Source organism: Symphodus melops (assembly GCF_947650265.1).
Source record: "Symphodus melops genome assembly, chromosome: 2".
Classification (NCBI taxonomy): domain Eukaryota; kingdom Metazoa; phylum Chordata; class Actinopteri; order Labriformes; family Labridae; genus Symphodus; species Symphodus melops.
In genome coordinates this window covers 23,982,263-24,009,796 of record NC_136692.1, presented here as the reverse complement: position 1 = coordinate 24,009,796, position 27,534 = coordinate 23,982,263, and the positions used below count along the sequence as shown (strand labels likewise).

The 27,534-nt window shown below is 41.1% G+C and overlaps 1 protein-coding gene across 3 annotated transcripts; it reads left to right on the top strand.

Annotated features, from left to right (window-relative positions):
- Window positions 1-1,169: 1,169 nt before the first annotated feature.
- LOC306842074 (myosin-11-like) lies at window positions 1,170-27,533 on the top strand. 3 transcript variants are annotated; one of them, XM_079372115.1, is made up of 43 exons: window positions 1,170-1,308; window positions 4,494-4,858; window positions 5,002-5,158; window positions 8,390-8,417; window positions 12,033-12,132; window positions 12,263-12,289; window positions 14,268-14,360; window positions 14,489-14,552; window positions 14,955-15,053; window positions 15,446-15,589; window positions 15,687-15,782; window positions 15,886-16,004; window positions 16,146-16,298; window positions 16,512-16,685; window positions 16,809-16,982; window positions 17,157-17,271; window positions 17,740-17,927; window positions 18,109-18,230; window positions 18,325-18,394; window positions 18,513-18,673; window positions 18,837-18,945; window positions 19,102-19,233; window positions 19,453-19,659; window positions 19,763-19,900; window positions 19,977-20,100; window positions 20,239-20,410; window positions 20,627-20,839; window positions 21,027-21,171; window positions 21,312-21,518; window positions 21,638-21,742; window positions 21,869-22,021; window positions 22,247-22,495; window positions 22,730-22,942; window positions 23,110-23,322; window positions 23,428-23,589; window positions 24,326-24,454; window positions 24,540-24,628; window positions 24,715-24,838; window positions 24,928-25,136; window positions 25,223-25,331; window positions 25,446-25,618; window positions 25,997-26,029; window positions 26,491-26,628. In XM_079372115.1, the coding sequence occupies exons 2-42, from the start codon at window positions 4,517-4,519 to the stop codon at window positions 26,019-26,021; spliced, it is 5,826 nt and encodes a 1,941-aa protein (XP_079228241.1). In that variant the 5' UTR covers window positions 1,170-1,308; window positions 4,494-4,516; the 3' UTR covers window positions 26,022-26,029; window positions 26,491-26,628. The 3 variants fall into 3 exon arrangements, with proteins under 3 accessions (XP_079228241.1, XP_079228239.1, XP_079228240.1); XM_079372113.1 differs by lacking the exon at window positions 25,997-26,029 and having other exon boundaries at window positions 26,491-27,533; XM_079372114.1 differs by lacking the exons at window positions 12,263-12,289; window positions 25,997-26,029 and having other exon boundaries at window positions 26,491-27,533.
- The last annotated feature ends 1 nt before the right edge of the window (window position 27,534 follows it).

Here is a 27,534-nt window from a genome sequence, read left to right as displayed (position 1 = left end):
TCATAACAAATGTTATCTCAATGCACTTTAGAAAAACAGCAGGTTTTTGTTTGTACAATTTTTTAAGTCTCATCATTAATCCATCATGGGCCCAAGCAACATTTAGCAAAGTTATAGTTGCAAGGGAGAGACTGCCTTTTAACAAGCAGGAACCCTGAGCAGAAGCACATATACTGTACATATCTGTCTCTGCCAACGAAATTTGTCCAAACAGTTATCTAATTCAGTGCATTACAGAACTCAAACATTGAATGGCAACAAACATTGTACAACTGCATCAAAAACCAGATATTCTGTTGGTAAATCCCAAGACTCTTAGGGACCAGATTATTTCTTTGCTAACCCTTCGTCCGTAAAACCATGGGCATCCCAAAAACCTATATGTGTTATTCTAGATGCTGATCTGTTTTTTTATACGTCTAGCCAATGACAGTCTTACCATCTCAGAAACATATTCAAAGTTCAATGTTTCTTGTCACAGTCAGACTCTGAAAAGCTGGTTCATGCTTTTATCTCCACCAGACTTGATATCTATGTACTTTTTTTTTTTTTTTTTTACAACAAAACTGGATTTACAAAACAGGTGCTTCATAAACAGCATTCATTCCTAAAGCTGCTGCCAGGTTTTTTACTAAAACCAAAAAGTTGGAACACATCGCTCTCTGCATGGATTTTAAAACATTTATTATTGTTTTTAAATCTATGAATGAATGAAAGACACACCAGACACAGGTCCCTAGTGCAGGTCACACAAATAATTAAGGTCCAGCTCTCTGGAATTCCTTACCACTGGAAAAAAGTTCTTCTTTTAAAAGCAGACTTCTCTTTGCACAAGCTGTTACCTAAACCACAAATGATTGGTGCTCTTAATTAATTGATGTTCTATTTTCATGTCGACCTAAATATGGATACTCCTATTCAGGTGTTGATGTCTCATTATATTGCATAAATTATAATGTTTCGCTCTTGTGTTTTAATTGTTGGCTAGACATAAGAAAACGATTAATAAACTTTACTTGACTTAAATTGTCTTGCCTTTTCTATTCACGTATCCTTCCATGGTGTCCAGCCTCCCGCCCCGATGCTGCCGCTGCCTGCAGCTGGACGATGCTCGAGGAGGAGAAGGAGGAGGGCCAGCTCGTGCTGCTCCACCCTCGCTCAGCAGTCCGCAGTTTAAATGGTAATGCTCAGAATTGGAAGGGGGTCATTTGGACTGTTCGTTTTTGGAGTACCTCGTCAACACAAGACGCTCCAAACCCTGACTCTCCAAGTCCACAGCTCCCCTGAAAACTACTTTCTTAATAATATGTAAGTATAGCCTGTCACTTACTTTAGAGGGAAGATTCACGAATGGTGATAATGTCGTGCACTTGTCAAACCGCATCCTCTTCACACTTCAACTTATCTTCATCTGTACTTGAGGAAGAGACCTTTACAAAAACGTAACCATGTATAGCCAAAAGCCTTCGCTCTAAACGCTATCCTGTTTAGACAAATAGTCGTCTAACTTTAGCATGGAAATGATGTGTGTTTTGTGTCTTTGTATGTAGTTTGGAGTATTTTTTTTTTGTTGGCCACTGATGAGTAGTTGACCGTTTTGGTTCCAGACAGGTGCTTAGGTCTAGAAGGTATTATTCAGCGAGTTTATTCATACATATCAATCATGCAGAATTACATTTGTGCATTGGAAAACTGGTTTTGAATACAGTAAAAAATAAATAAATAAATAAATAAAAGTCAACGCACCACCCTGCAGGGGAAAAAAAGTTAGGGGAAGTAAGTCTGAAAAGCCTATCAGTAAAGATGCTGGCATGAGTCTAAGCATGGAGTTTCCTCTTTCCTAAATAGGGTTTTAAAGCTGCCTCCACAGCCAAGTGCTGAAACATATTATTGAAGTCTTTGATATTTTGCATTTATTTTGTGGTTAATTGCCTTTATATTTTAGTTCAGGTTAACATGAATAATAAACATGTCTCATGTACCATGTCAAAGAACCTTTTTTTTTATCATCAATGCATCTATGAAAATGTAATCACTATATTGTGATGTAGTGATTGCGTTTATGTTTTCAAATGGCAGTTTTAATATCTAGTAGGACTCTTTATCTAATCTGACACATCATTAGTGTATTATAATTTAATAACCCTTATCACTGTGCAAAGGCCTTACATTCCTACTGTGGCAGGTTTATTAAAGAGATGATTACAGGAAGGTTGTTTATGAAACAGCAAAGAGAGGAAATGAGTGAAATCCTTCACAGGCCCCTCAGACCAACTTTGACCCATAACTGGAAAGGTCATGCTGTCTCCAGTGTGACTCCAACTTACTGATATTTGAATAAAAAACATTGATTGTTATTATCACATGGTGTGTGATGTTTTAATCGTGGTGAAGGATCATAAAAGCATGAAAGTAATATGATATGTCTTTAAGTTTTCACTAAACTAAGCAAGATAGTGTCAGTTTGAGTTGTGCCTTTGCTGTTCCTGTGGCACCTCAGAATATCCTCTTTTTATCCACTATTTATATTCAGTATTAAGGAGTATGGATAATAAGATCTTCTGTCAGTATGCATGGTGACACTCTAAGCATAGTGATGACTGTGAGCTCCTGTCATCCTTCAAATTGTCAGTCAGTCTGTATCGGTTAACCTGTTAACCACACAGCAGACAGGCGTCTTAGATACAGTTTGCATAACAGAGAGAGAGAGAAAGGGGGAGGCTTTGGAGGGGGTTTAATTAGACTATTGAGGAAAGTTAAAGGGGTTAAGGGGATTAATCTGGATTGGCAGCACACACTTAAACACAAGGGAGGGGTGTGTCAGGAAAAGTATGTTTACTTTTATCTTCAGAAAAAAAACAAAAAAAACAGATGATCCAAGAATCAGCTGGTCTCCTCCTCGTTCCTTCAGAAGTATGCTCAGCTCATTGCACTTATCCACTGGCTCTTCACTTTTTCACAGATAGGAAGTGTCTGTCTCTGTCTCCAGTTAAAATGTTGGCGATATCTTACAGGAGTTCCAGGGTAGTTTGGTTTGGCTGCTCCCTGGGGTACATTTTTTGGCTTTCTCAGGAGGCTCAGTCAGTGGCTTTTTTTTCTGCACATAGTTCCCATTGAAAGCGAGTGTCAGTCTCAGTGTGCAAAGGGATGAGGGGAAGAGAAGGAACAACCTGATTGACTCAGTGTCTGTAATCCATGCACCATTAAGTTTTATCCTCAGTAGTTTAAAAGTCTGATTCACTTGACATAACATGATACTGTATGTTCTAGTATTAGACTCACTGGACACATTTTGTATGGTGGCAAAATAAGACATTAAATATAGTATATTGGAGTATGTTCCAATATTAGTAATAAATGCTACAAAGCTACATTTATGTTTTATTTTGAAACATAAGGTCGAGGGAACATTTCTTCACCTCTTCATTTTTACTGTAGCTTCTACTGCAGGTAACACTCCCAGTCATATCTGTGACCCAGACACTTGTTCATAGTTCAGCCACAGCCTATTACATTTTTAAAAAAATGCCGATAGAGTTCAATGTGAAGGATGATTGTTAAAGCCCCTGGCCCCCCTTAGCATCTCTGCCTAGCTGTTATCATTTTGGAGTAAACGACGAGGCCAGCAAGAGACATACTATTCCCTATAAGGGCTTTGTTTGGGAGTTCACTTGCCTTGCTGTTTAGGTCCACAGAAAAGAGTCCTGCTCCAGAGAAGGAGCCCATATATGGTCATCACAGCACGAGACAGGAGCCTCCTAGCAGGGAGACTGGGAATGGGAGATGGAGGGGGAAAGACGTGGGAGAAATGGATGTTGTCAATTAAGCACTTACTTAACATTTGACCATAAGTAATAGCCAGTGAGCCTTAATGGGTTGGGAAATAACATATAAAGCTGTTGATAACAATGTACGGTTCTTTTTTTAGTGTTGATAAATATCAACTTCCCAGCCTCAATCGTGCAATCTAAACTAAGACGGGGAATTGTTCATGCATCTCCCATGTGGTGTGTGTGAAAGTGTGGGGTCAAGAGGGGGTGGAGGTCTGTGAGAATGACTGCACTCTGAAACTCTGGGATGGATGAAACATGTTAACTCTTTGTGTTATCATCACAGGCAGGAGGAAACTGTCGTATCATGTCATCTTTACCAAAGAGTTATCACTTACTGTGATATTTAGTTTACTCTGTGCATAAACTGTCTGTAACACCCCCCCCCCCCCAAAAAAAAAAAAACACAACATATTATGCACAACAGTATTCTGATCTTTTTTGCATCATTGTAGGTTTATGTCCTGTTTAATTAAAAAAGGAAATTACTTAGCAATTTCTTGCCCTTGCATCTTTATCTACTTCCTGCATTCCACCTTTATTTCCTCTTACCTTGGTTCTTTCCTTCTTTATTTCCTTCCCTTCTTCCCCTCTCCCTTCTGTCTTTGCCTTTTACATCATTGACTTTTTTTAAATATGCAACATTTGTGTTCCCTCAAACAGTTGGCCCTCCACCTTAACCAAAGATGTCCAAGAAGGCCCCGAGCGAGGACGAAAAGTTCCTCTTTGTAGACAAAGACTTCTTGAACAGCCCGATGGCTCAAGCTGACTGGTCGGCCAAGAAGCTGGTGTGGATCCCATCAGAGAGGCATGGCTTTGAGGCGGCCAGCATCAAGGAGGAGCACGGTGATGAGGTGCTGGTTGAGCTGGCTGACAATGCCAAGAAGATGACAGTCAACAAGGATGACATTCAGAAGATGAACCCTCCCAAGTTCAGCAAGGTTGAGGACATGGCCGAGCTCACCTGCCTGAACGAAGCCTCCGTGTTGCACAATATACGTGAGAGGTACTTCTCTGGCCTTATTTATGTGAGTATACAGAAAAAAACGTGAAATGCTCCCATTGTCATTCACTCATATGTGTGACATGTGTCCACCAATCTTAACAGTTAATGTCATTGCTCGTGTCAGTCTTTACACATGTGCATCTCCCCCTTGGTTGTTCCCCTCAGACGTACTCGGGTCTGTTCTGCGTGGTGGTGAACCCCTATAAAATGCTGCCGATTTACTCAGAGAAGATCATTGAAATGTACAAAGGCAAGAAAAGACACGAAGTCCCCCCTCACATCTACTCCATCGCTGATAATGCTTACAGAAACATGATGCAAGGTAAGAGATCTCTAACTCTCCCAGGTTTCATATCTACCATTCTTATAATCTTCTGATGGAAAGACATGTAAAGTCTTTTTTATTCAAGTGTTCAAGTGCACATGACATGAACTGTATCAACAAATAAACTGAATAACCTGTCAAGAGGAACTCTCCATCCAGTACATCACGTTACAGACAGCAGCTTCCAATAACTGAAGCTGAATTGATTGAATTAATAGATGATTGTTAGTGAGCAACATGTGAACTGTTGCAACTGAAGGACACCATTCACACTAACACAAGTGAGATGAAGTGTTAACATGTTCCCTTGAAGCTGCTATTCTTCAAGTGTTAGCTGAAAACTGTCAGTTGAGGTTTTGCTGTGCTTACCGCTGCCAGTAGTCTCACAGTCTAAGTGATGACAGCTGTCTCCATTTAGCTCCATCATGTTAACAAAGTGGTTAATAAAAGCCACAAACTGGCCCCCGCTGTCAGGCTGACAGTTTAAAATGCAGAACTGTGTTTATTATTCTGCACAATCAAAAATCCAACTCAGAGCTCCACCTGCTTGCTGCAGGTTGGAAAATGTAAGTTGGCTACCAGAATGTATTCAGATCTGAATGAGTATCGTATGGCCTGTTGGAGAGTCAGTGTCTCGTATAGGTGACAACACTGGCCCTGGCAGAGTTGTGCTTACAGTAAATGGCTCTTGGAAAATCCTGGAGTGGTACGACTTAAGAGCGGCCGCTTTCCCATGGAATCCGTTTCTTGTGTTGCCAGGGGGTCGTGCCCACTGGACTTCATGTCGAAATGATGATGTAGTCTCAGAGGAGCTGACATCTGGATTGAGAGATGGGTGGAGGGCAGTAAAACATTTCCTGTTTAAGCCCCTTACACCCGCCCCCCCTCCCAAAAAAAAAAAAAAAAAAAAAGACAAGTACTTATTTTCCCTCATGCATGACAGAAATCGCCTATTCAAGACTGAACTGATATTTTTGTTTTGTTTTTTCTATGAAGGGGGATGTTTGGACAGGACTTAAAGTTAAGTTAGGAAGCAACTGTTTAGAGAGTGTTGCCTTTCCAATCCCTGTGGCTGTGAAGAGCAGACACAATTAACTAGTGATGTTGCAGAGATTAGATAGGTAGCTCAAATTAGTATTAATGCTGCTAGTTTTAGCTTTAGATGTTCACAACATAAGAGATAAATGAATTACTTCAAACGATGGTTTGATGAAATTCCTTACATGTTGTCGTGATTATTCTAAATCGATTTTGGGTTTTGGTTAATGTGTGTCCATAGCAATGAATGCATCTGTTGCCAATCTGTGTGCGAAGGCTGATTTTCAGCTCCACCACTTCAGTCAACAGGAACTTATTGTATTGACTGCTGCAGCTGTTATGTCACAAGTAAACAAGTAAAGGGAGGGTTCAGTGGTTTGGGTGGATGTTTGGATTACCTGTCTCCAGCAGAGGAATCCATACGGCTGAGAAGTGGAGACCGTTTTCAGTTTATGGTACAATCAAACACAAACACACACACCGAGCGCACTTGTCTTATACTAAACTAACAGAAATGTGTTTAGGCTCATGATATACAGTAACATTAAGCGTGTTTACCATCTCTAAAGTCGTACAGTTTAAAATCACTTCTTCAAGCTGCCTTTAAGAACAAAGACAAATGCAAAACTGTTTCTTAACAGACAAGTCAGCTTTTTCCCCCCTTAGAATAATATATATCCAAGAACTCAAAAGCGGAAAGATGGGATAAAAGTCTTACTGTCATAAAAATACTAAACCCAAAGGTTAAGTCTTAAACTAAACATCTCTAAACTCATATCTAAGCCTTCATTATACAACCTTGTAGATGAAGAGAGTTGTTATTGTTGATGCTTCAGTGGGATTTCCCATGAAGTAGTGACTAATAATGCAGGCTGTTCTCCACTGAATGTAACAGCATCAACAGTTCACACATTAGCGTTGAAGTGAGGCATAACTACAGCAAATCCGGATAACTCTGCTAAGCTTTAAAAACATTCCCCCTGCAATCTTGGCTGAGAGCCCATTCCTCCAAAACTATGCTTCAGTCTTTGATGTTTTTTAAGATAAAAATGTGAAATTCCCACAGGGAGTTTTTGTCCCATGCAAGCCATGACTGAGGTGTTTTGTTTTTTTAGTGCTCTGAGTGTGTTTACAGTGTTTCCTACAGGTGTAAGACACAGACACTCCCATGTGGTCTGATTTTGCTTAACATGACTAAACCAGCGTCACTAACATATTATCAATGTTGTAAAAAAAAAACTCTCTCTCTCTCTCTCTCTCTCTCTCTCTCTCTCTCTCTCTCTCTCTCTCTCTCTCTCTCTCTCTCTCTCTCTCTCTCTCTCTCTCTCTCTCTCTCTCTCTCTCTCTCTCTCTCTCTCTCTCTCTCTTGCTCTAACTGCCTTAATTAGGAAGTGTAGAGAGGGAATGGTCTGCATTTTGTGTGTGTATATAAGGAATGAAACAAATGGAACAGCAGCCACAGCCAGAGTCCAAACAGAGAAAATGCATCACAGCTAATTGACAGTTCAGTGAAGGCTTCATACATTGACTATGTATCACAGTATGCATTTGAAATGATCGATGGGATGGTCTGATATGGTCTTTTCTCCACATTTGATCACGAATATGTGCAGTTTCACATCGTCATTCTCAGGGAGGTTTTATGTGCAAAAGTTCTCTTTTCTACCAGATGTACTCGATGTACTCCCTGAGGGTAGGTTTTTTTTTGTTTTTTCTTTGATTGGAGGATGCTGTTACAAAATAGCCTTACATGGGCTCAATGTATTCTCCCTGGAGTATTATTGGATGACTCATTGCTCAGCACGTTCAAAGTTGATTCTGAAGTTTGAGTATCTAAGTTTTTTTTTGGAAGCTTTCACAAATAACACACCCTCCTATAAACTTTACACAGATTTCCAAATGGTTGTTTAATCGTAGCAACAGGTTTATCTTTATTCCTGGAGAATGTGGTTTCATATGTGACAAATCTTCCGTCAGTGAAACACGGCATGTTGACCCTGAGGGAAAAAAAAAACAGGATGCTCAATCATAATACCTAACCATAGGATGTTTATACTGGGTTTTTGTTTTTTTTTAGATGTTTTTTAATTCCAACATTGTTTCCCTAAAGGTATTAGTAGGCTGCTGCACTTTAACTGTATATGTTTGAATGAACTTGTCTCACAATGTTAACTTTCTTTGTGTCAACAGATCGTGAGGATCAGTCCATTCTCTGCACGTAAGCAAAAAAATCATCACCTCCACACTACCACTCTGTCTTTTCCTTGACTCCTTGTGAATACTAGAAAGAAAGTGTGTGTCTGTGTGTGTGTGTGTGTGTGTGTGTGTGTGTGTGTGTGTGTGTGTGTGTGTGTGTGTGTGCGTGTGTGTATGTGCATGTGTGTGAGTGTGTGTGTATGTGTGAAAGAACAGTTACATAATGCTTGCATAAACACTGAGTTGAACAAATGAGATACCTCTCCAGTCTCTCAGCACCCAGAATCAACATGTAAATATCACTGAGGAGTAACAATTTCAGATGTTGCTGCAGGCTAAATACAGTAAGCTTTAGTTTGTCACATTATGCTGCAGTCTTGTTATATTCAAATGGAGCCACTCTGGATGAGTACTCCCAAAGGGTTGTAGCCTCGCTCTCCTCTTCGACCCTTGGTCAGGAAGTATGCCCCACATCCTGATGGGAGAAACAGATAAGCTTCCCAAATGTTTGGGCTCCATTTTCTTTGTTTATTTATTTAAGCAAATTATTTAGAGCTTTAACAGGGCTTTCCTACAGTCAGTGATAGGGCATCTGTTGTCTGGCAGTATTTGTTTGTCCTTTAATCTTTATGTGACCTTACAGTTGCCAAACTCCTGTTGTAATTCTGATTTTAAATCCTCATTTCTTTCCAGGAAAAACTTTGTCTGTTCTCTGCAAACTCATTTTCCGCTTCCTCATATTGTACATCCTACTGGCTTGTGTTCTTTATCTGTCTCTGTCCAGTCTTACCCGAAATGTGCTTCATGTATTCTTCTCTGAAGGGAAACTTCTGGAAGAAGTATAGACTAAATATAAGTATAAGTTATAATAAGACAGCATTCATGTATCATCAGCACCTTACATGAATCTGCTGTATCTTTTTCCCTCCACTAAATTGATTGCAGATTGCAGTATTCACTGCAAAGGTTTTGAGTCAACAGAAGCAAGTTTGCTGCTTGATGATCAAGTTGTTCCAATAAAGAAATTGAGAGAAAAAAAACTTCCACCCTGAAGGCTCTTTCTACTCAAAGTTTACAGAACAGATGGCAGGATGCAGCCAATTGTTTGATTACATCAGATTATTTCCTCAACAATCAAGCTTTCATGATCAAAATTCTGGATAAATTCAGTAGTATTCACCCCCTTCATTTGGCAAGCAGTTAGTGGTTTACAGTATCTTACACAAAGTTGTGAACAAAAAGAACGCTTAATGCCAACATTCGAAGACATCAATAAGGTGTTATTTAAACAATCCATAGCATTAGTCAGGTCCACACAGACACCTTAAGATTTCACTTTGAGCTACAGCTTCTCTTTGTCTCTGCAGGCCTCCAGTACCATATATGGGAGAAATATTTCATGGAATGTCATGCATGACATTCTCCATCTGCATGTGTGTGTACACGTGTTTAATTACTTAGTGTGTTGTTTTTTGTTGAGAAGAAGTTCAGTGATGTTGAAGTTAATGTGCTACTTGTGTAGCAGCATTTTGATGATTTCCTGTCTTGACTTCAGTGCTGGGAAAACATGAAGTTATTTTGACGGTATACTAAAGGTAAACATGCAAAGTAGTTGTTCCGAGTATCCTTACTTAAAATGTGAGTGCATAAGGAGCAACTTCCATCATGTAACTGTCTGTACAAGTCTTTGATGGAGATTTGAATCGTTCATCACAAAGATAGGAAACCTATGAATGACTTTTTTGGACATCACCACTCATTGAAATTTTAAAAATAATCATAGACTGTGTCCACCAAACCAGTTTTAACAAAAATATTAATATGTTGCACACATTGCTGAGATCTTATACCGCACTTCTTTAGCCTATAGCGTGTTTGTAATATTTATATTTCTGAGTTTATTCTCTTAATCCTCGCAATGATTATATTCCTCATATTTCTCCTACCAGTAACAAGAATTTGCCCTGGGAAACAGCTAGGAGCCGGCTAAATCCACTCTTGAAATGTTGACTTTGCATCTCAGCAGGGTCACTATTTTCCGTGGTCTAATAATCTTTGTGTGTGTGCGTGGGTGTGTGTGTGTGTGTGTGTGTGTGTGTGTGTGTGTGTGTGTGTGTGTGTGTGTGTGTGTGTGTGTGTGTGTGTGTGTGTGTGTGTGTGTGTGTGTGTGAGAAACAGACTGCACTGATGGAATGGACAGAGCGCCTATAAAGTGGCAGGATGTTGTTCAGATTCTCAGTCTTCACTGACCCTGTTGTGGGCCACATCACTTTAATTAAGAATCATCTTAATTTAGCTTCCTAGAATGTTGGAATCTGTCAAAAGACTGGCAGAAAAGTTGTTTGTTAATTTGTGTCTAATGATTAAAAAAAGCCTGTTCCATCACGGTCACAAAATCTTCATATACAGTATGTATATACAGTATATAGGTTTTGTTTGTTTGTTTGTTTGTTTGTTTTAAGCACAATATTTTAAAACTGATTGTTAGCGTCTGCACAATATAATCGTATCATCTCTATAGTTTTTTTGGCAGTAAAAACTGTATCACACAGGAAGAGACAGGTTGATAGACCATCTGGAGAGATAACTGCTCATCAGAACTTGTTGTCAACAGCTGACTACAGGAGGATTCTGCCTGTATTATTTTCTGACTAAACCCGAACAAGATAGAGTAATTAGACTCCTCTAAGAGCTGCCAAGCCCTAACACAGGGAGCATCCCAGGCCTTTTATGGACCGGTGTCTGAGGATATGTCTGTTTGTTTGACTGCTGGCTGGTGGCTCTGGTATCAATCACGTTTGTCTTTCTAAATAACCAAGATTGTTTTCTCAAAGGAATGTGTTCCTGTCTCTGCTTGAAAGAAATTGAGACATGAATTTCTTTTGCACCAAGGAACATCTTTTACTTAAGGCACTAAGTACTCACTGAATAGTTTGAGGGCATCCATCACAATATCCCTAATAATTATTCAAGGTAAGACAAAGTTTATCAAAGTTAAATACATGTGGTTGCAATTAGCTGTCAGGCAGTTAGTTCGGGTCTGCTGCCATTTAAGGATTAAATCCGAGTTATGAGGTACTTTCTTAAAGACGGTTAAAAATATGAGAAATGAAACTTCAGCATATCTTAGCTTAAAGAAAACTTGCCTGAATGTAGTGTGAAAATTAAGGCACATTCCATCTAAGATGGATGTAATGCATCCCCTTCTCTCCACATTTCCAGTCTCTGTCTACAATACAAAATCATAAAAAGCAAGACGTGCAGAGACAATATTCAAATGAAAAGCCAGGCCTGCTGTCTGCATTTTGTTTTTGTTTTTTTAAGCCTTAATGTAAGAAAATGGGATTAATGTTAGATTTGTTCATCACATTCTCACCTAAAAAACTCAGGATTTTGATAGTTGGTAAGAGGATCTGGACACACATGGATCAGTGTTTAGTACACTGATAATGAACAATAACATTATGCTTAGTGTCAGGCGTTGGTGCAGCTATCTCTGCTGCACATGTTTTCTATTCAATTAAACTGGCTTATTGAACTGTGAACAGAGCACCTGTCTTTGCTTCTTATCTTCATGTTCCCTTTCACTAGTCTTCCTCTGAATCGTCTAATCCCCCTCTCACTGTTTCCTCTGCAGAGGAGAGTCTGGTGCAGGCAAGACAGAGAACACCAAGAAGGTCATCCAGTATCTGGCTGTTGTGGCTTCCTCACATAAAGGCAAAAAGGACAGCAGTGCTGTAAGTAGTATGTGTAAAAAGATGATGTTTTATAAAACATTTGGATCTGTCCGCCAGTTCCCTCACTCTTCAACATATATGTAGGTAACTGCTCAGTTTAATCCTGTATATCGCCATTTCCTCCAAATAGCAACAATCAGGAGCACAGTTTGCCTACGTGAGTAAAGGGGAAACCTGGAGTGTGTTTTTGTGTGTGGTGTTTGTGTGTGATCTCTCATTAGGATAGAAAAATGCATGAAACAAGTTTCACTGAATTATCCCAATAAACTTTAGTAGTTCCTTTTAAATGAATGTCTGACAAAAAGGGTCAAGATCCTTGGATCTTACTGTCCTAGAGTTAGAGAAACTACACATCGACTGCATGACCATGATCATTGTACTTTTTAAACCTGCCAAGTGTTCAATGAAGGACATTTAGTGTTAGCATACTCCTTAGCCGGTTTGATATGTTGAGTTTTGTGTTGTCAATCTTCTCATTATCACCCTCTCACTGCCAGAGGAGATGAGCTTGAAGGCTCCCTGGCAGTAAAAGGGTCTCTCACAGAATAAAGAGCACAGTGTGAGCATGCCCATCTCCTGTTCTTATTTATGAAACACAACAACTTCCTCCCTCTCGCCTTCCCTCCCCTCCCCTCCCTCCTCCACCTGTCTCTTACTGCAATATAGACTGTCTGGTCCGGTAGTATTTACGGGAAAAACAAATTAAAAAGCCTGAGACTGTTTTGACCCTGAACATGCTAAAATGTGCTCTTGGCTCCTGAATACATGTGGAAGGTTTGTTGTGTTGCTCAGGTGTGGGTGAAGGTATCAGAAGCATCCATTTGGGGGCTAAAGCAAGGCTCCCTCTTGTCATTGAACCTACTCACTCTCCAGACCCTCGAGGAAACTCTGAGGCGTTTGCTGTCCTCAGTAGGACCAAAGCTCTCCCATGGACATCACTGAACAGAAATAGCATTTGGATGACCCCTTTTCTTGCTCTCACTTTCTCTACTCCAAAAGCACTATTTTACTCAGCGAGCACCTTCTTAGCTTTGTTCTTGTGTGTCCTATTTTGAAAATGGCCTTTGAAAAAATCTTCCCTATCAGGTATCACTTTCTTTCCATTTCTTTGCTCTATGTCTCTCCTTCTTTTCTTCTGTCTTTTCCTCAGTGGCTCAAATGAACAAGACCTTCCTCTCTGCTCTGCCAACTCTCAACTGCACTTCAGCTGGTCTGTATCGTCAACGTTTAGAATAAAATGGACCTTTTTTTTACCATAAAACTTTGTGTTAAATAACTATCTTTTTCTTAACTTAACCATCCTTAATAATAACTTTAAATCAAGCTGGGTAAATTCACAGAAGCTAGTTAATGCCTGATCACGTGCTGATTAATCTTACCCTTGCTTTCATCTGCTTTCATTTCCTTTTTAAAGTCAGTGTTGACACAAGTCGTGGCCTTCGCCTCTTTGTGGCTTTAGCTCATTTACAGGGTAGGTGAAGGTAGTTTTCTTTAGGGAGAGAGTATTTAAGGTAGAAGTCCACAGCGCCTGACCTTGATGCTAAGCTAACACAGGCGTCTTTGATCAGTTGGATTAGCTCGGTCAAAGTGACAGGGTGTCTGCCTCATTTACCGACCTCCACCCACCGGGCTCTGCAGTCACGCTGGAAGCCAAAAAGGACTGTTTGTGAATCCAAATCATTTTCCTTTTCTGACATATGAAGTAACAGGACTCTTCTTCTGTCTTTATTCGTTTTAGATTTTGATGATGCCTCACCCAAACCTCAAATAACCTCACTCCCTCTCATACCTCATAATCAAAGGAGCTTTTCCTCATTTACAATTTCTAGTCCTTCTTCGTAACAAAATAAAAGAAAGTCAAAGAAGATTACTGAGGAATTATGCTGTCATCTTAAAGCTAATTATAGATGTACTTTTTTATACTGATCACTAAGAAGTGGATTTAATTTTTTTCAATGTTATTAAATCCTTCATCTTGTCCTTCACACATCAATGATAATATTCTGATGAACCTCTTTTAACTAATTTTAACCTAAACCACGTTATCCCCACCAATCACTACCTACTTCCCCCCCATGCCAAGCAACCTGAAAGTGTATAGTCACGATGTATATGTACGTCACTGTTGTCACTAGGGGGAGCTGGAGAAGCAGCTCTTGCAGGCCAATCCCATTCTGGAGGCCTTTGGAAATGCCAAGACCATCAAAAATGACAACTCCTCCCGATTTGTGAGTTTGCAATTTACTGTATCAAAGCCTAATTTTTTCACCATATCAAACAACTTCACCTAATCAATATTATTTGTTTAATACACAACTGTGTACTGTAACATCTTCTCTTCTGAAACCTCTTACAGGGAAAATTCATCCGTATTAACTTTGATGTGACTGGCTACATTGTTGGAGCCAACATCGAGACTTGTATCCTGACCTTATGTTCTCTTTTGTGTTTCTTAGCCCAGGAAAACTTTTAAATTAGAGCACATTTGTCAGGCCATTTACTCCAATATTTCTTCTTAAAAACATTTTAACATTGTAGTCTGATCTTCATATGTGACTGAAAATGAATAAATATCATCAGAATCAAAATCGTTTTTTATTGCCAAGTACTTTTACATATACAAGGAATTTGTCTTGGTGTTAAAGGAAAAACAAGGCTAAAATAACACGTACTTGAATTAAATAAAATATGATAAGCAATTACCAATATATAACATAGAATTTAAAAAAAAAAAGTCAAATATGTGTTAATATGAATAAATATGCTGACCCTTTTGACAGATAGTAAGGTTTGTTAGTGTCTTTAACAGTTGCATTTGTCAGACCTGCTGGAGAAGTCTCGCTGTATCAGACAAGCAAAGACAGAAAGAGCTTTCCACATCTTCTACTACATGATTGCTGGTGCTAAAGACAAACTGCGTGGTGAGTTCATACATGCACTCTGCTTTCCTCTTTAATACACTCGTTAATATAAAATCTTGCTGTACAGTTGCTGCAAGTTAACTGGCCATATGTTACTATGATCACTGTTATTAACTTAAGACAGCTAGTCAGTCTTCATTTAAATTTGACCATCATGGGTTATGGTTATGATGCACGCTGCATGTAAAGAGGATATAAATCTTTGCTGCAAGTCCCCCCCACTCTCTCTCCTCCCCACATTTCCTGCCTCTGCTCAGCTGTCCTGTCTAATAAAAGCAAAAATTGCCCAAAATAAATAACAAAAAAAAAAACATTCTCGAGTTGTAAAGAAGAATGACAAGAATAATTATGAAAAGACATTAACTCATGCATGTTGTGTATGTTATTTTCAGAGGAGCTTCTGTTGGAGCCATTCAGTAATTACCGTTTCCTGAGCTCAGGCCATGTCCAGATCACAGGCCAGGAAGACAACGAAATGTACGAAGAGACCATGGAGGCTATGAATATCATGGGCCTCACTGAGGAAGAGAGAATCGGTATCAACAACTTTGATCTTGGCTAGTAGGATAGAGTGCTTGAAGTTGGATGAAGTAAGGTGTCTATTTCTCTAACTTTCATTTGCCTTGGTGTTAGATATCCTGAAGGTGTGCTCCACAGTCATGCAGCTGGGAAACATCGAGTTCAAAAAAGAAAGGAACCAGGAACAAGCCACAATGCCTGACAACACTGGTTAGATACCAAAACTTGTCACTATTAGAAACTTTCAAATAAAATAAACACGCTTGTGTGAAGTGCACTAACATGTTTGTTTTTTCTCTCTGTCTCTCTTTAGCCGCTCAGAAGGTCTGTCACCTACAGGGCATCAACGTGACAGACTTTACCCGTGCAATCCTCACCCCTCGTATCAAAGTGGGCAGGGAGGTGGTGCAGAAGGCTCAGACCAAAGAGCAGGTAGTAAAGGAGTGTAAAAACATATGAACAAGTAACACTAATCTGATGAAACACTTCCCAACTGTCTTAACTGGGTTTTAACAAAATACATAAATCTGATCTCTTATCAGATATTTCCTGTGTTTTGTTTCTATTCATTAGGCTGACTTTGCTACTGAAGCTTTGGCTAAAGCTGTGTTTGAGAGACTGTTCCGCTGGATTCTGGCCCGAGTCAACAAGGCCCTGGATAAGACCAAACGCCAGGGAGCTTCCTTCCTGGGAATCCTTGACATTGCTGGCTTTGAAATCTTTGAGGTATGAACATGCTGATCACTGATGAGTCAGAAACTAATACAGTGCTTTCAATCAGTGAATCCATCAAAATATTTATCAGTCAATCAATCAGTTTTAATTATTCAGCGACAAAAGAGCTTCTATAGAACAAAGTGATATATATTATGACGCCTTTTAAATACAAATTATCTCTGTTCATGTATTTAACTTTAGTTTTTTTTTATTATGTTGCAGGATAACTCATTTGAGCAGCTGTGCATCAACTACACCAATGAGAAGCTTCAGCAGCTCTTCAACCACACCATGTTCATCCTGGAGCAGGAGGAGTACCAGAGGGAGGGCATCGAGTGGAACTTCATTGACTTTGGTCTGGACCTGCAGCCCTGCATCGAGCTCATTGAGAGACCCGTGAGTTGTTTTGAAAAAAATATATATATCTCATTTTTATACATAAATCAATTGCCCTGTGTGGAAATTTTGTTTTCATGAATTTCATGAAATTGTCAAATCATCACTGCTTAATTTCTGCAGAACAACCCTCCAGGCATCCTGGCCCTGCTGGATGAAGAGTGTTGGTTCCCTAAAGCCACTGACGTCTCCTTTGTGGAGAAACTTATGAACACCCAAGGGAGCCATGTGAAATTTGCCAAGCCTAAGCAGCTTAAAGACAAGACAGAGTTTTCTCTTTTACATTATGCTGGAAAGGTGAGTATGGTGCAACATGTATAATATAAAAGCACAATATGGTCTCGAAAATCTCTCACATGCTCGTGTTGAGTAATAGCTTGTGTTACATGATTAAACAACATCACAGTAATGACCGCTTTAGTATTTAGTTTCATTGAAGATCAAACTGCATTGGCTTGTATATGTTTCTAGGTGGACTATAATGCCACGTCTTGGTTGACAAAGAATATGGACCCTCTGAATGACAATGTCACAACGCTGCTCAGCAACTCCTCCAGCCTGTTTGTGCAAGACCTCTGGAAAGATTGTGAGAAATCTGACATTTCTGCTTTAACTGATCACAGCTAAAAACAAAGGTCGCATTAATATTTCAATGAGTAAGGATCACCCTAACAGGTTTCAGCACAGGGACAGGGCACCATGTTGGTTTCTAATAATTAACCCTTTAATTTAGTTTGCAAATTAAATATACCATGATGGTAAAGAAATGATGTAGTTGGTTTTTAAATTAAATGTGCATACATCTTGCTATGGAGCTAGAAATAAACATTTCTGACTTTAATTACTCCTCCAAAAACATCACAACCACAACCGCAATCATCCAGCAGATCTAACCAGAGAACATTTACATCATTAGGCTCGAGACACAGCACTGATTTTCCTCTTGATTTTCTTGTTTCCTTAGAAACAAGATGTGGTTCCATCAGATTAAATTGTGTACACTTAAAAATTGTTAATTAGCTATAAGTATCCAATAATGTGTTGTGTTTTTCAGCTGACAGGGTGGTGGGTCTTGACACTCTAGCCAAGATGACAGACATGCCGAGCGGCTCAAAGACCAAGAAGGGAATGTTCCGCACAGTGGGACAGCTCTACAAAGAGTCTCTGGCTAAACTCATGACCACACTGCACAACACACAGCCCAACTTTGTCAGATGCATCATCCCCAACCACGAGAAGAGGGTAATGAAAAGTGCAAATTCAACAGTCCCATCTTCTATATTTTGCTTAAATCATCTAGACTATGCAATTCTACATAACATAAATTAAATAACAGGGGGGAAAGCATTATGCATTAATTCCTGAGTATTTAGTGGTTTACAATATGTGTATTTCTTAATATAAAAAATCATGACCTCCTCAGGCAGGGAAGCTGGATGCTCACCTGGTCCTAGAGCAGCTGAGGTGTAACGGTGTGTTGGAGGGGATCAGAATCTGCAGACAAGGATTTCCCAATAGAATTGTTTTCCAGGAGTTCCGCCAGCGGTGAGTAGATAGGTCACCCACTACCTTATACATTTTGTGCTGCTTTGTTATGTTTCTGTGAACCTTCCTCTCTATCTCTTCTCCTGCCTGATAGCTACGAGATCCTGGCTGCTAGCGCCATCCCCAAAGGTTTCATGGATGGCAAACAGGCCTGTTGCCTCATGGTAAACATCTGAGCTGATAATTAACCTCAATGATAACTGATAATTGACATTTACATGAAGTGTGAATATTTTATATTTGCATAAGCCTCTTTTCTAAACTGATCTCGTGTCGATTTAGATCAAGCATCTAGACTTGGACCCCAACCTGTACAGGATCGGACAGAGCAAGGTGTTCTTTCGCACGGGAGTGCTGGCCCAGCTGGAGGAGGAAAGAGATCTGAAGATCACAGTGGTCATCATTGCTTTCCAGGCCCAGGCTCGTGGCTTCTTGGCAAGAAAGTATGAATATATTATGTTGTTGTCTTTTATCGTGCATGTTGTGTGGAACATTTCATAATTTCTGTAAAGCTTACTTTTAGGCAGATTAGTAGCCTTGAAGAAGTTTTTTTTTTCTGCTCTATATTAAATATTGTACATTGGTATCATCGTTGCACATTTAAAGGGCATTTGCCAAGAGACAACAGCAACTTACAGCCATGAAAGTGATCCAGAGGAACTGTGCTGCCTACCTCAAACTAAGGAACTGGCAGTGGTGGAGGCTCTTCACAAAGGTTTGTAAATCCTTCAGCATAGTAAAACATGTTCAACCTTGAATTTGTTTACAAAACATTCGTAAACACATTATATAATACTTCACTTTACAAAATCACAAACACAGCGTTTTCGCATTCTGAAAATGTGGTGTTTCCCATCTCTCTGATCAACAGGTCAAGCCTCTGCTGCAAGTGACCCGACAGGAGGAGGAGATGAGTCTAAAGGAGGAAGAGCTGCTGAAGGCCAAAGAAGTGGCCGTGAAGGTTGAATCTGAATTGAAGGAGATCACCTTAAAGCATACATCGGTAAATAACAAAATCTGAAACAGTCATGACATCTCTGATTACGCTAAGTTTACAGTTAAACTCTGTCAAGGTATCCGTTTTATATCACTTGGCAGTATTTATCTAATACAGGAGTGAAAGAAAGCAAGTAGTAGCATCAAGAAAAACTCTTTATAAGGCCAACTGTAAACCTGCACACAATAAAGCAGAGCCTGATGGTTTCCTGTCTGTCTCCTTCAGGTTTTGGAGGAGAGGAACGCGCTGCAGGAGCAGCTCCAAGCAGAGACAGAGCTGTATGCCGAGGCTGAGGAGATGAGAGTCCGTCTTGCATCTAAGAAGCAGGAGTTGGAGGAGATTCTCCATGAGATGGAGGCGAGGCTGGACGAAGAGGAAGATCGTGCTCAGGCGCTGTTGTTGGATAAGAAGAAAATGCAACAGCAAATGCAGGTCTGCATATCTATTCATTGCTGTTTTCCATGCTCTGCCCTGTAAGTCTTGATAATGGGATGAATTAGCAGCATTGACTGAAGCGACAGTTTTCTCCTAAAAGGAATTGGAAGAACATTTGGAGGAGGAAGAAGATGCCCGTCAAAAGCTACAGCTGGAGAAGGTCACCTGTGACGGGAAAATCAAAAAGCTGGAGGATGACATCCTGGTGATGGAGGACCACAACAACAAGCTGCTCAAGGTAGAAAAGAACAAACATAGTCAAAGAAGCTCTCATAAGATGTGGGAAAATAGCTTACCTGTTCAGTGTTTCGTAGGAGAGGAAGCTGATGGAGGAGCGGATTGCAGACTTCAGTACAAACCTTGCAGAGGAAGAAGAGAAGTCAAAGAACCTTACCAAGCTGAAAAATAAGCACGAGTCTATGATCTCTGAACTAGAAGGTACTCTCTTTTCAATGTTTTGTCATGCATCAACACTGTCAAAGCCATTACCAATGGCACAATGCATGCAATATATTTAGTTCAGAAAATACTTATGCAAATTGTTCTCTCTCTCTCTCTCTCTCTCTTTACTTTAAGTCCGCTTGAAAAAGGAAGAGAAGGGTCGACAGGAGCTTGATAAGGCCAAGCGCAAGTTGGAAGCAGAATCCAGTGACCTCCAAGAGCAGATAGCCGACCTGCAGGCCCAGATCGCTGACCTCAAGGCCCAGCTAGCAAAGAAGGAGGAGGAGTTACAGAACGCATTGGCCAGGTGAAGTGACAAATACAGTTTACAGTTGATCTTAAATGCACTTGAAAGTCCCTTAACTCAACAATTGTGTCCATACCAAAAAAAAATCTAATAGTCTATTAAAAAGACAATGCAGACACAAATGTGAAAACTGATAGTTTAAAACATCTAATGAAACATTGACCCTTGTGATTTTTTTAAACAACAATGTCTGATGCTTCTTCTTCGTCCTCTCAGGTTAGAAGATGAGACCGCTCAGAAGAACAACGCTCTGAAGAAAATCAGAGAGCTGGAGGGACACATCTCTGACCTGCAGGAAGACCTGGACTCTGAGCGGGCGGCTCGCAACAAGGCGGAGAAGATCAAACGGGACCTTGGGGAGGAGTTAGAGGCTCTTAAGTCTGAGCTAGAGGACACTTTGGACACCACTGCCACTCAGCAGGAACTAAGGTCAGTCAAGAAATTCTGACAAATCAAAATGTGCATTGATTTATTGATAGTATGAATATAAGAGACATGATACTTTGATTAAATGTCCCCTGGTTATGCTGACTTTCATACAATCAAGGTGGAAGACAGATGTGTCAACGTTGTATTTGTAGAATGGGATAAAAGTGCATATCATCCATTGATGTAGGGCCAAACGTGAGCAAGAGGTGACACTGCTGAAGAGAGCCATCGAAGAGGAGAACCGGACCCATGAAGCTCAGATACAGGAGATGAGACAGAAACATACTCAGGCTGCAGAGGAGCTCACAGAGCAGCTGGAGCAGTCCAAACGAGTACGCCTGCATTGAGTTTTACAGTTTGTAATGTTAATACAGAGGTGTTATTTTACATTTTTATTGAACTTGATGCTGTTTCTTGTTCTTTCCTATAAATGTGTAGGATAATAGTCTTGAGTCTTCTCTCTTCCACTCAGGTGAAGTCAAATCTGGAGAAGGCTAAACAAGCTCTTGAGAAAGAAACATCAGAACTGACCATTGAGGTGCGCTCACTCATTCAAGCCAAACAAGATGGAGAGCACAAGAGGAAGAAGTTGGAAGGCCAGGTGGCAGATCTGCAGTCACGCTTCAGCGACAGCGAGAAGCAAAAGGCGGAGCTCGGAGAGCGCTGCTCCAAAGTCACTGTAAATGAGTTATTACATCAGTGCTATACAAAATACAAAGTGAAGCGCAAATTGTTTGCTACCACACTGATATGCAGGAATATAAGTTTCTCAGTGACGTTGTGTTTGTCTTCTTAAAGATCGAACTGGAGAGTGTGACAAACCTTTTGAATGAAGCGGAAGGAAAAAACATCAAACTGAGCAAAGATGTGTCCAGCCTTTCCTCCCAACTCCAAGACACACAGGTAACTGGACTGTTCATCCAAATATAATGCGCACGCGATGTTTTATGACAAACAAATATACACTCACAGTGTTGGCTTGCAATCATTTAAAATTGGAGCATCGATTAACCTGGTACGATGCTGCAGGAACTGCTGGCCGAGGAGACGCGTCAGAAACTGCAGTTCTCCACAAAGCTGCGGCAAGCCGAAGATGACAAGAATAGCTTACAGGAGCAGCTTGAAGAGGAGACGGAGGCCAAGAGAAACGTGGAGAGACACGTGTCCACCCTTAACATTCAGGTCAGAATCATAGGGCTTTCATATGTACTGGTTCATTTTGAAGTAGGTAGGGAGTTCAAGAAGAAAACATAATGGAATAATAGAAAGAGAACAGTGAGGTTTCGCTGTAGGTGAGATGCACAGAGATTTGGACAACAAGTACACAGTGTGCATGACAGGATGACAAAATGCCAAATAAACAGTAGCTGTGTTTTCTCTTCTTAAATTCTTTTATCTGCTTGGCAGTTGTCGGACTCTAAGAAGAAGCTGGAGGAAATGTCCGGAAACATTGAGCTGCTGGAAGAAGGCAAGAAACGTCTACAGAGAGATTTGGAGGCCGCCAACACCCAGTTTGAGGAGAAGACCTCCGCATACGACAAGTTAGAGAAGACCAAAAACCGTCTGCAGCAGGAGCTAGAGGACACACTGATGGACCTGGACAACCAGAGACAGATTGTGTCAAACCTGGAGAAGAAGCAGAAGAAGTTTGACCAGGTCAAAATCATACAGACATAAAGCTGCTATATGCAAGATAATACACAGTTAAAACATTTTCCACTGATAAAAAGAGTATATTTATCGGTCTTAATAAGACTGACATAAACACACTCAAACTGTTCAATGACTTTTATCACTATTACCTCTATTACTACAGAATACTAATCATTATTCTGTGGGCATTACTGCATCATTAGAATCTAAAATGGACCTGTCCTCTTTGGTCAACAGATGCTGGCTGAGGAGAAGAGTATCTCCAGTAAATACGCAGATGAGAGAGACCGAGCTGAAGCCGAGGCCAGAGAGAAGGAGACCAAGGCTTTGTCCCTGGCCAGAGCTCTGGATGAGGCCCAGGACTCCAGAGAGGAGCTGGAAAGAGCGAACAAGGCCCTCAGGATTGAGATGGAGGACCTGATCAGCTCCAAGGATGATGTGGGGAAAAATGTGGGTTCTGCTATATAACTCCCTTGAAATATCACTGATTGTGCCACACACATGAATCCTTACTGTCTCAACTGACTGGGGGATTTTTAATTAGAAAGGTTGGAATGGTCTCATTCCTGTATGGTATTTAAACTAAACATACTGTAGCTAATTTATACTGATGGCAGGTTCACGAGCTGGAGAAGTCCAAGCGAGGCCTGGAGGCCCAAGTGGAGGAGATGAAGACCCAGCTGGAGGAGCTCGAGGATGAGCTGCAGGCGGCAGAGGATGCTAAACTCCGTCTTGAGGTCAACATGCAGGCCCTGAAGGCCCAGTTTGAGAGGGACCTCCAGGGAAGAGATGAGATGGGAGAGGAGAAGAAGAGACAGCTTGTCAAGCAGGTGAAGACACATGACGGAATGTCCCCCAAATAGAATCATTATATCTGACGCGAAAATCACAAGAGGTGCATCAGTAATGCAAGCAATGATGTTTACTGACCGCAGGTTCGGGAGCTGGAGACTGAGCTGGAGGATGAACGTAAGCAAAAAGCTCTGGCAGCAGGAGCCAAGAAGAAGCTGGAGACAGACATCAAAGATCTGGAGGGACAGATGGAGACAGCCAGTAAGGGACGAGATGAAGCCATCAAACAACTCCGCAAGCTTCAGGTGAGAGTGAAGAGAAGAGAAATGCAGCAGTAGGTTCAGAGCAGAACAATTCGAAACATGGAATTATAGTTTGCACAAATTTGAAGGCAGGGTTGGTAATTTCTGAAAACTAGCAGAATTTTGAAAGTGAAGTAGCATTCTCTCAGTGCTCCGTCTGCACCCTCTTCCTCCCCTCTGTGCTCCCTCATATGCCACGCCCCTCACTTACATACTCAAACGCCATTGGTCAAGAAGTGTGGGCTTGTGCATGCAAGAGGCAGAGAAAGAGCAGGGAGGCGTGATCGGTTCATCAAATTGGTACCTCGTGGCGGACATTGGTAAAAGTTACATTCTTACAACTGCTCAATGACAGGTTTTATTACTTCCTTTTTTCAGAGCACATGAATTATTCATTTCTGTCAGGACCTAAAGACAATTTCAACCAAAATCAACCGAAAAAATCTATCTGTAGAAAATGACATACACTGCCTTTAAACACCTTTAGAGCATCTTCCAACCAAATAGAGACTTAAAGCTCTGTCCGAAAAAATACTAAATGGAAAACTTTGTCAAATAAATAAAACAAAGATATGTATGTGATGTATACATGGAGCTCTGCTTCAATAGTCAGCTGTAGCCCCTTACCTACTGTAGGCACTGTTAGTAGACCGGGTAAAGTCATCACAGTTTGGCACACGGTCACTGTGCTCTCTCCATTGCTGCCTTTGCTTATCATTTTATTCCTCCTCCAAACCAGGCCCAGATGAAGGACTTCCAGAGGGAGTTGGAAGATGCACATGCTGCCAGAGAGGAGGTTCTGGCTACTGCAAAGGAGAGTGAAAAGAAGTCCAAGAGTCTGGAGGCTGAGCTCATGCAGCTACAGGAGGTAACACGTTTAATTCTTAACAAGACCGCAATTTGATTTAAAGCAGAGGCTTGAAATAACTGAGTAACTTCTGATGTGTTTCCAGGATCTGGCTGCAGCTGAGAGGGCACGTAAGCAGGCAGAGGCTGAGAGAGACGAGTTGTCTGATGAGCTGACCAGCAACTCCTCTGGAAAGTGGGTAGAGATTCTATTCCTTCTCACTTCCTCTGTAAACAAACACGGTGGATCCATTTGTTTTCTGCTGTGCCTCCTCCTTGCAGGTCTGCCTTGGCGGAGGAGAAACGTCGCCTGGAAGCTAAGATCTCACAGCTGGAGGAGGAGCTGGAGGAAGAACAGAGCAACATGGAGATCCTCAATGACAGACTGAGGAAGAGTACGCAGCAGGTGAGCAGAAAGCATCAGCCATTTGAGCTTTTGATGGATGAGAGGGTGCAGAGGCCTCACTCCTCTCTTTCTTTGCCTCCTCTTTTCAGGTGGATCAGCTGAACAACGAGCTGCAGACAGAGCGCACCACCTCCCAGAAGAACGAGAGCGCTCGGCAGCAGATGGAACGCCAGAACAAGGAGCTGAAGGCCAAGCTCCAAGAAATGGAGAACCAGGTCAAGTCCAAATTCAAGTCTTCCATCTCTGGTTTGGAGGCTAAAGTAGCACAGCTGGAGGAGCAACTGGAGCAGGAAAGCAGGTTGGCCAACAGAGGAGAAGGTTTGTGCAAAATGACCCCAGTTATAGTTATATGGACCCTCCCTGAACTCTTTGGTCCCTTTTTAGAGAGAAGCAGGCGGCTGCAAAGAGCATGCGACAGAAAGACAAGAAGCTGAAGGACCTGATGATGCAGGTGGAAGACGAGAGGAAGCAGGGAGAGCAGTACAAGGATCAGGTGACGTTTTGTACATTTTTCTCACATGCATTAGAAGATCGATGTCATGGGCTGATAGGTTGGATGACATTTTAGTCTGAATTTTGTATTTAAATACTCTGCCCCCTTCACCAGGCAGAGAAGTCAAATGTCCGCATGAAGCAGCTGAAGAGACAGCTGGAGGAGTCGGAAGAGGAGTCTCAGCGCGCTACAGCCGCCCGCAGGAAGCTGCAGCGGGAGCTGGATGAAGCCACTGAGACAAACGACGCCATGAGCCGTGAAGTCAACTCTCTTAAAAGCAAACTCAGGTAGGAGAAGGACACACGGGTCTTTCTTCTTACATAGGTGGAGTGTTTTTGTATGCTTGTCTCAACTTTGTTCCAGTGTGCCAGCAGCAGACACAAACACTGCAGTAATAAACAATCACAAAAGGGTGAAAAGTCAGTGTGGAGGACGTCTGTGTAAACATGGAGAGGTTTACACACCTCTGAGGGTGGCTGTTATCATATTGCAATCATTAGCGCTCAAATGTCACATAAGACAGCTAGATCCCCTATCTGTGAATGTTAACAAGAACATTGTCATTACAGTCCTCTTTGAGGTGTTGTTGATCTCTTATTTTGAGCTTTTAATACGCTGGCCTTAATGAGCACAACCAAAACAATGGTGTCCATCTCTATTTCCAGAGGCAATCCTGAACCCAAGGAGTAACACAGCAGGTACCTCTGCGCTTAAAAGTTACCCCTTCACCATTTCTTATGTACTTACCATAACTTTGCATTCATCCGTGCACACTCTTGCTGCTATAGTTTCTTTCATTTAGCCTGACTTAGAGAAATACGGCTCATCAACTACAATGAAGAAAACACTAAAATATCCGGTATCAAAAGACCCGTCCATAAAATTGATTTGAAAGTGGTGGCCGTATTTTTCTCAGTGCTTGGTTTAACTGCCATAAACCAAACTCATTCTCCTGAGCTAGGAGTCACATGAGTTACAAAGACAAGCAGCGTGCTTTACCTGCAATCAAAGCATAACCTGAACATTCTGTCTTTTAAAAAACACCCGAGTGGTTTTCAAACAAAAGTTGACACGCTCAGAAACTGCTTCACAACAACTCTTCTCACTGTGCAGATTTGTTTTTCTGTTTCTTGTCTTGTTTTTCTTTGTGGCATTTCAGGCGCGGAAACGAGCCCTCCTTTGGCAGCACACCTCGCCGCATCGGCGGAGGCCGAAGGATGGTTGAGGATGCCTCAGAGGAGGAGACTGACTCCCAAATCGACTTCAATGGAACAAAGGCTGCTGAGTGAAGGACGTCAGACAACCAAAAACCAGAACAGCCTTCCAGGATGAGGACTGCCACTAAAAAACAATCACTTCAAAGTCTGTTATGTTATCCAGTCCTTCCATATGTCTTTAATATATTTAAAGTCTCCCATTTCAAAGAGTGTACTGTTCTATATTCTTGACTCAGAGCACCTTTTCTCTGCACAAAATAATCTGGACTCGATTTCAAATAGGGGAGTTGTTTTGTTGGCTCTGCTCGTGTGATTTGCTGTCATGTATTTTTTTTAACTCACACCTTTTTGTACCGCACTGAATGACTGATCCTTTTTTGTGTAATATTTTGTACATGACAAAAGGCTCCTCTAATTACCACGCTAAGCTGCCAGAAAGTCTGTCTTCTCCTCAACAAGTCACCGAACGAGTTTTAGAAGAAACGTGTAAATCTGTTAGGAGAGTCAGCGACTGTTGTCCTGGTGCCTGTGACTGCTGTCAGTGTTTCAGAGCAGCGCTGAAGCTGTTGGACAGATTGAATAAGGAGGATATTTCTGTTCTCAATCTGCCACTCGGCCAGTGCTGCTGTTTTTACTCCAAGTATTTAGCTGTTCAACATTTTCGGGTCACAGTTTGATAATACTTGCACTTTTTATTGCGCTTAGGCGTTTTTCATAACTTTTAATCAAGCCAATTAATATAAAGATATTTTATATTAGAGACTTTATGTAGCCTTAATAATGAAATCACAGGGCAGATATCACTATCAGGCAAAGAGATGCACCCCCCCTCCCTTAGTCCAGGTTTATTGTACATGTTGAACATTACCCTAGACGAGACCATTCTTATTTGATGAAGTTAAATATGTAATCAACTCATGTTTACAAAACACTTGTTCTATTATTGTGAACCACCTGCACAACAAATAAAGATGTCTAAAAAGCAC

Excerpts from the sequence above, each read along its gene's own strand:
- LOC306842074 (XM_079372113.1), top strand. The coding sequence starts at position 4,517 with ATGTCCAAGAAGGCCCCGAGCGAGGACGAAAAGTTCCTCTTTGTAGAC. Across the intron at positions 8,418-12,032 it reads GATCAGTCCATTCTCTGCAC|AGGAGAGTCTGGTGCAGGCA; the intron begins GTAAGCAAAAAA and ends TTTCCTCTGCAG. Across the intron at positions 15,054-15,445 it reads TGCTAAAGACAAACTGCGTG|AGGAGCTTCTGTTGGAGCCA; the intron begins GTGAGTTCATAC and ends TGTTATTTTCAG.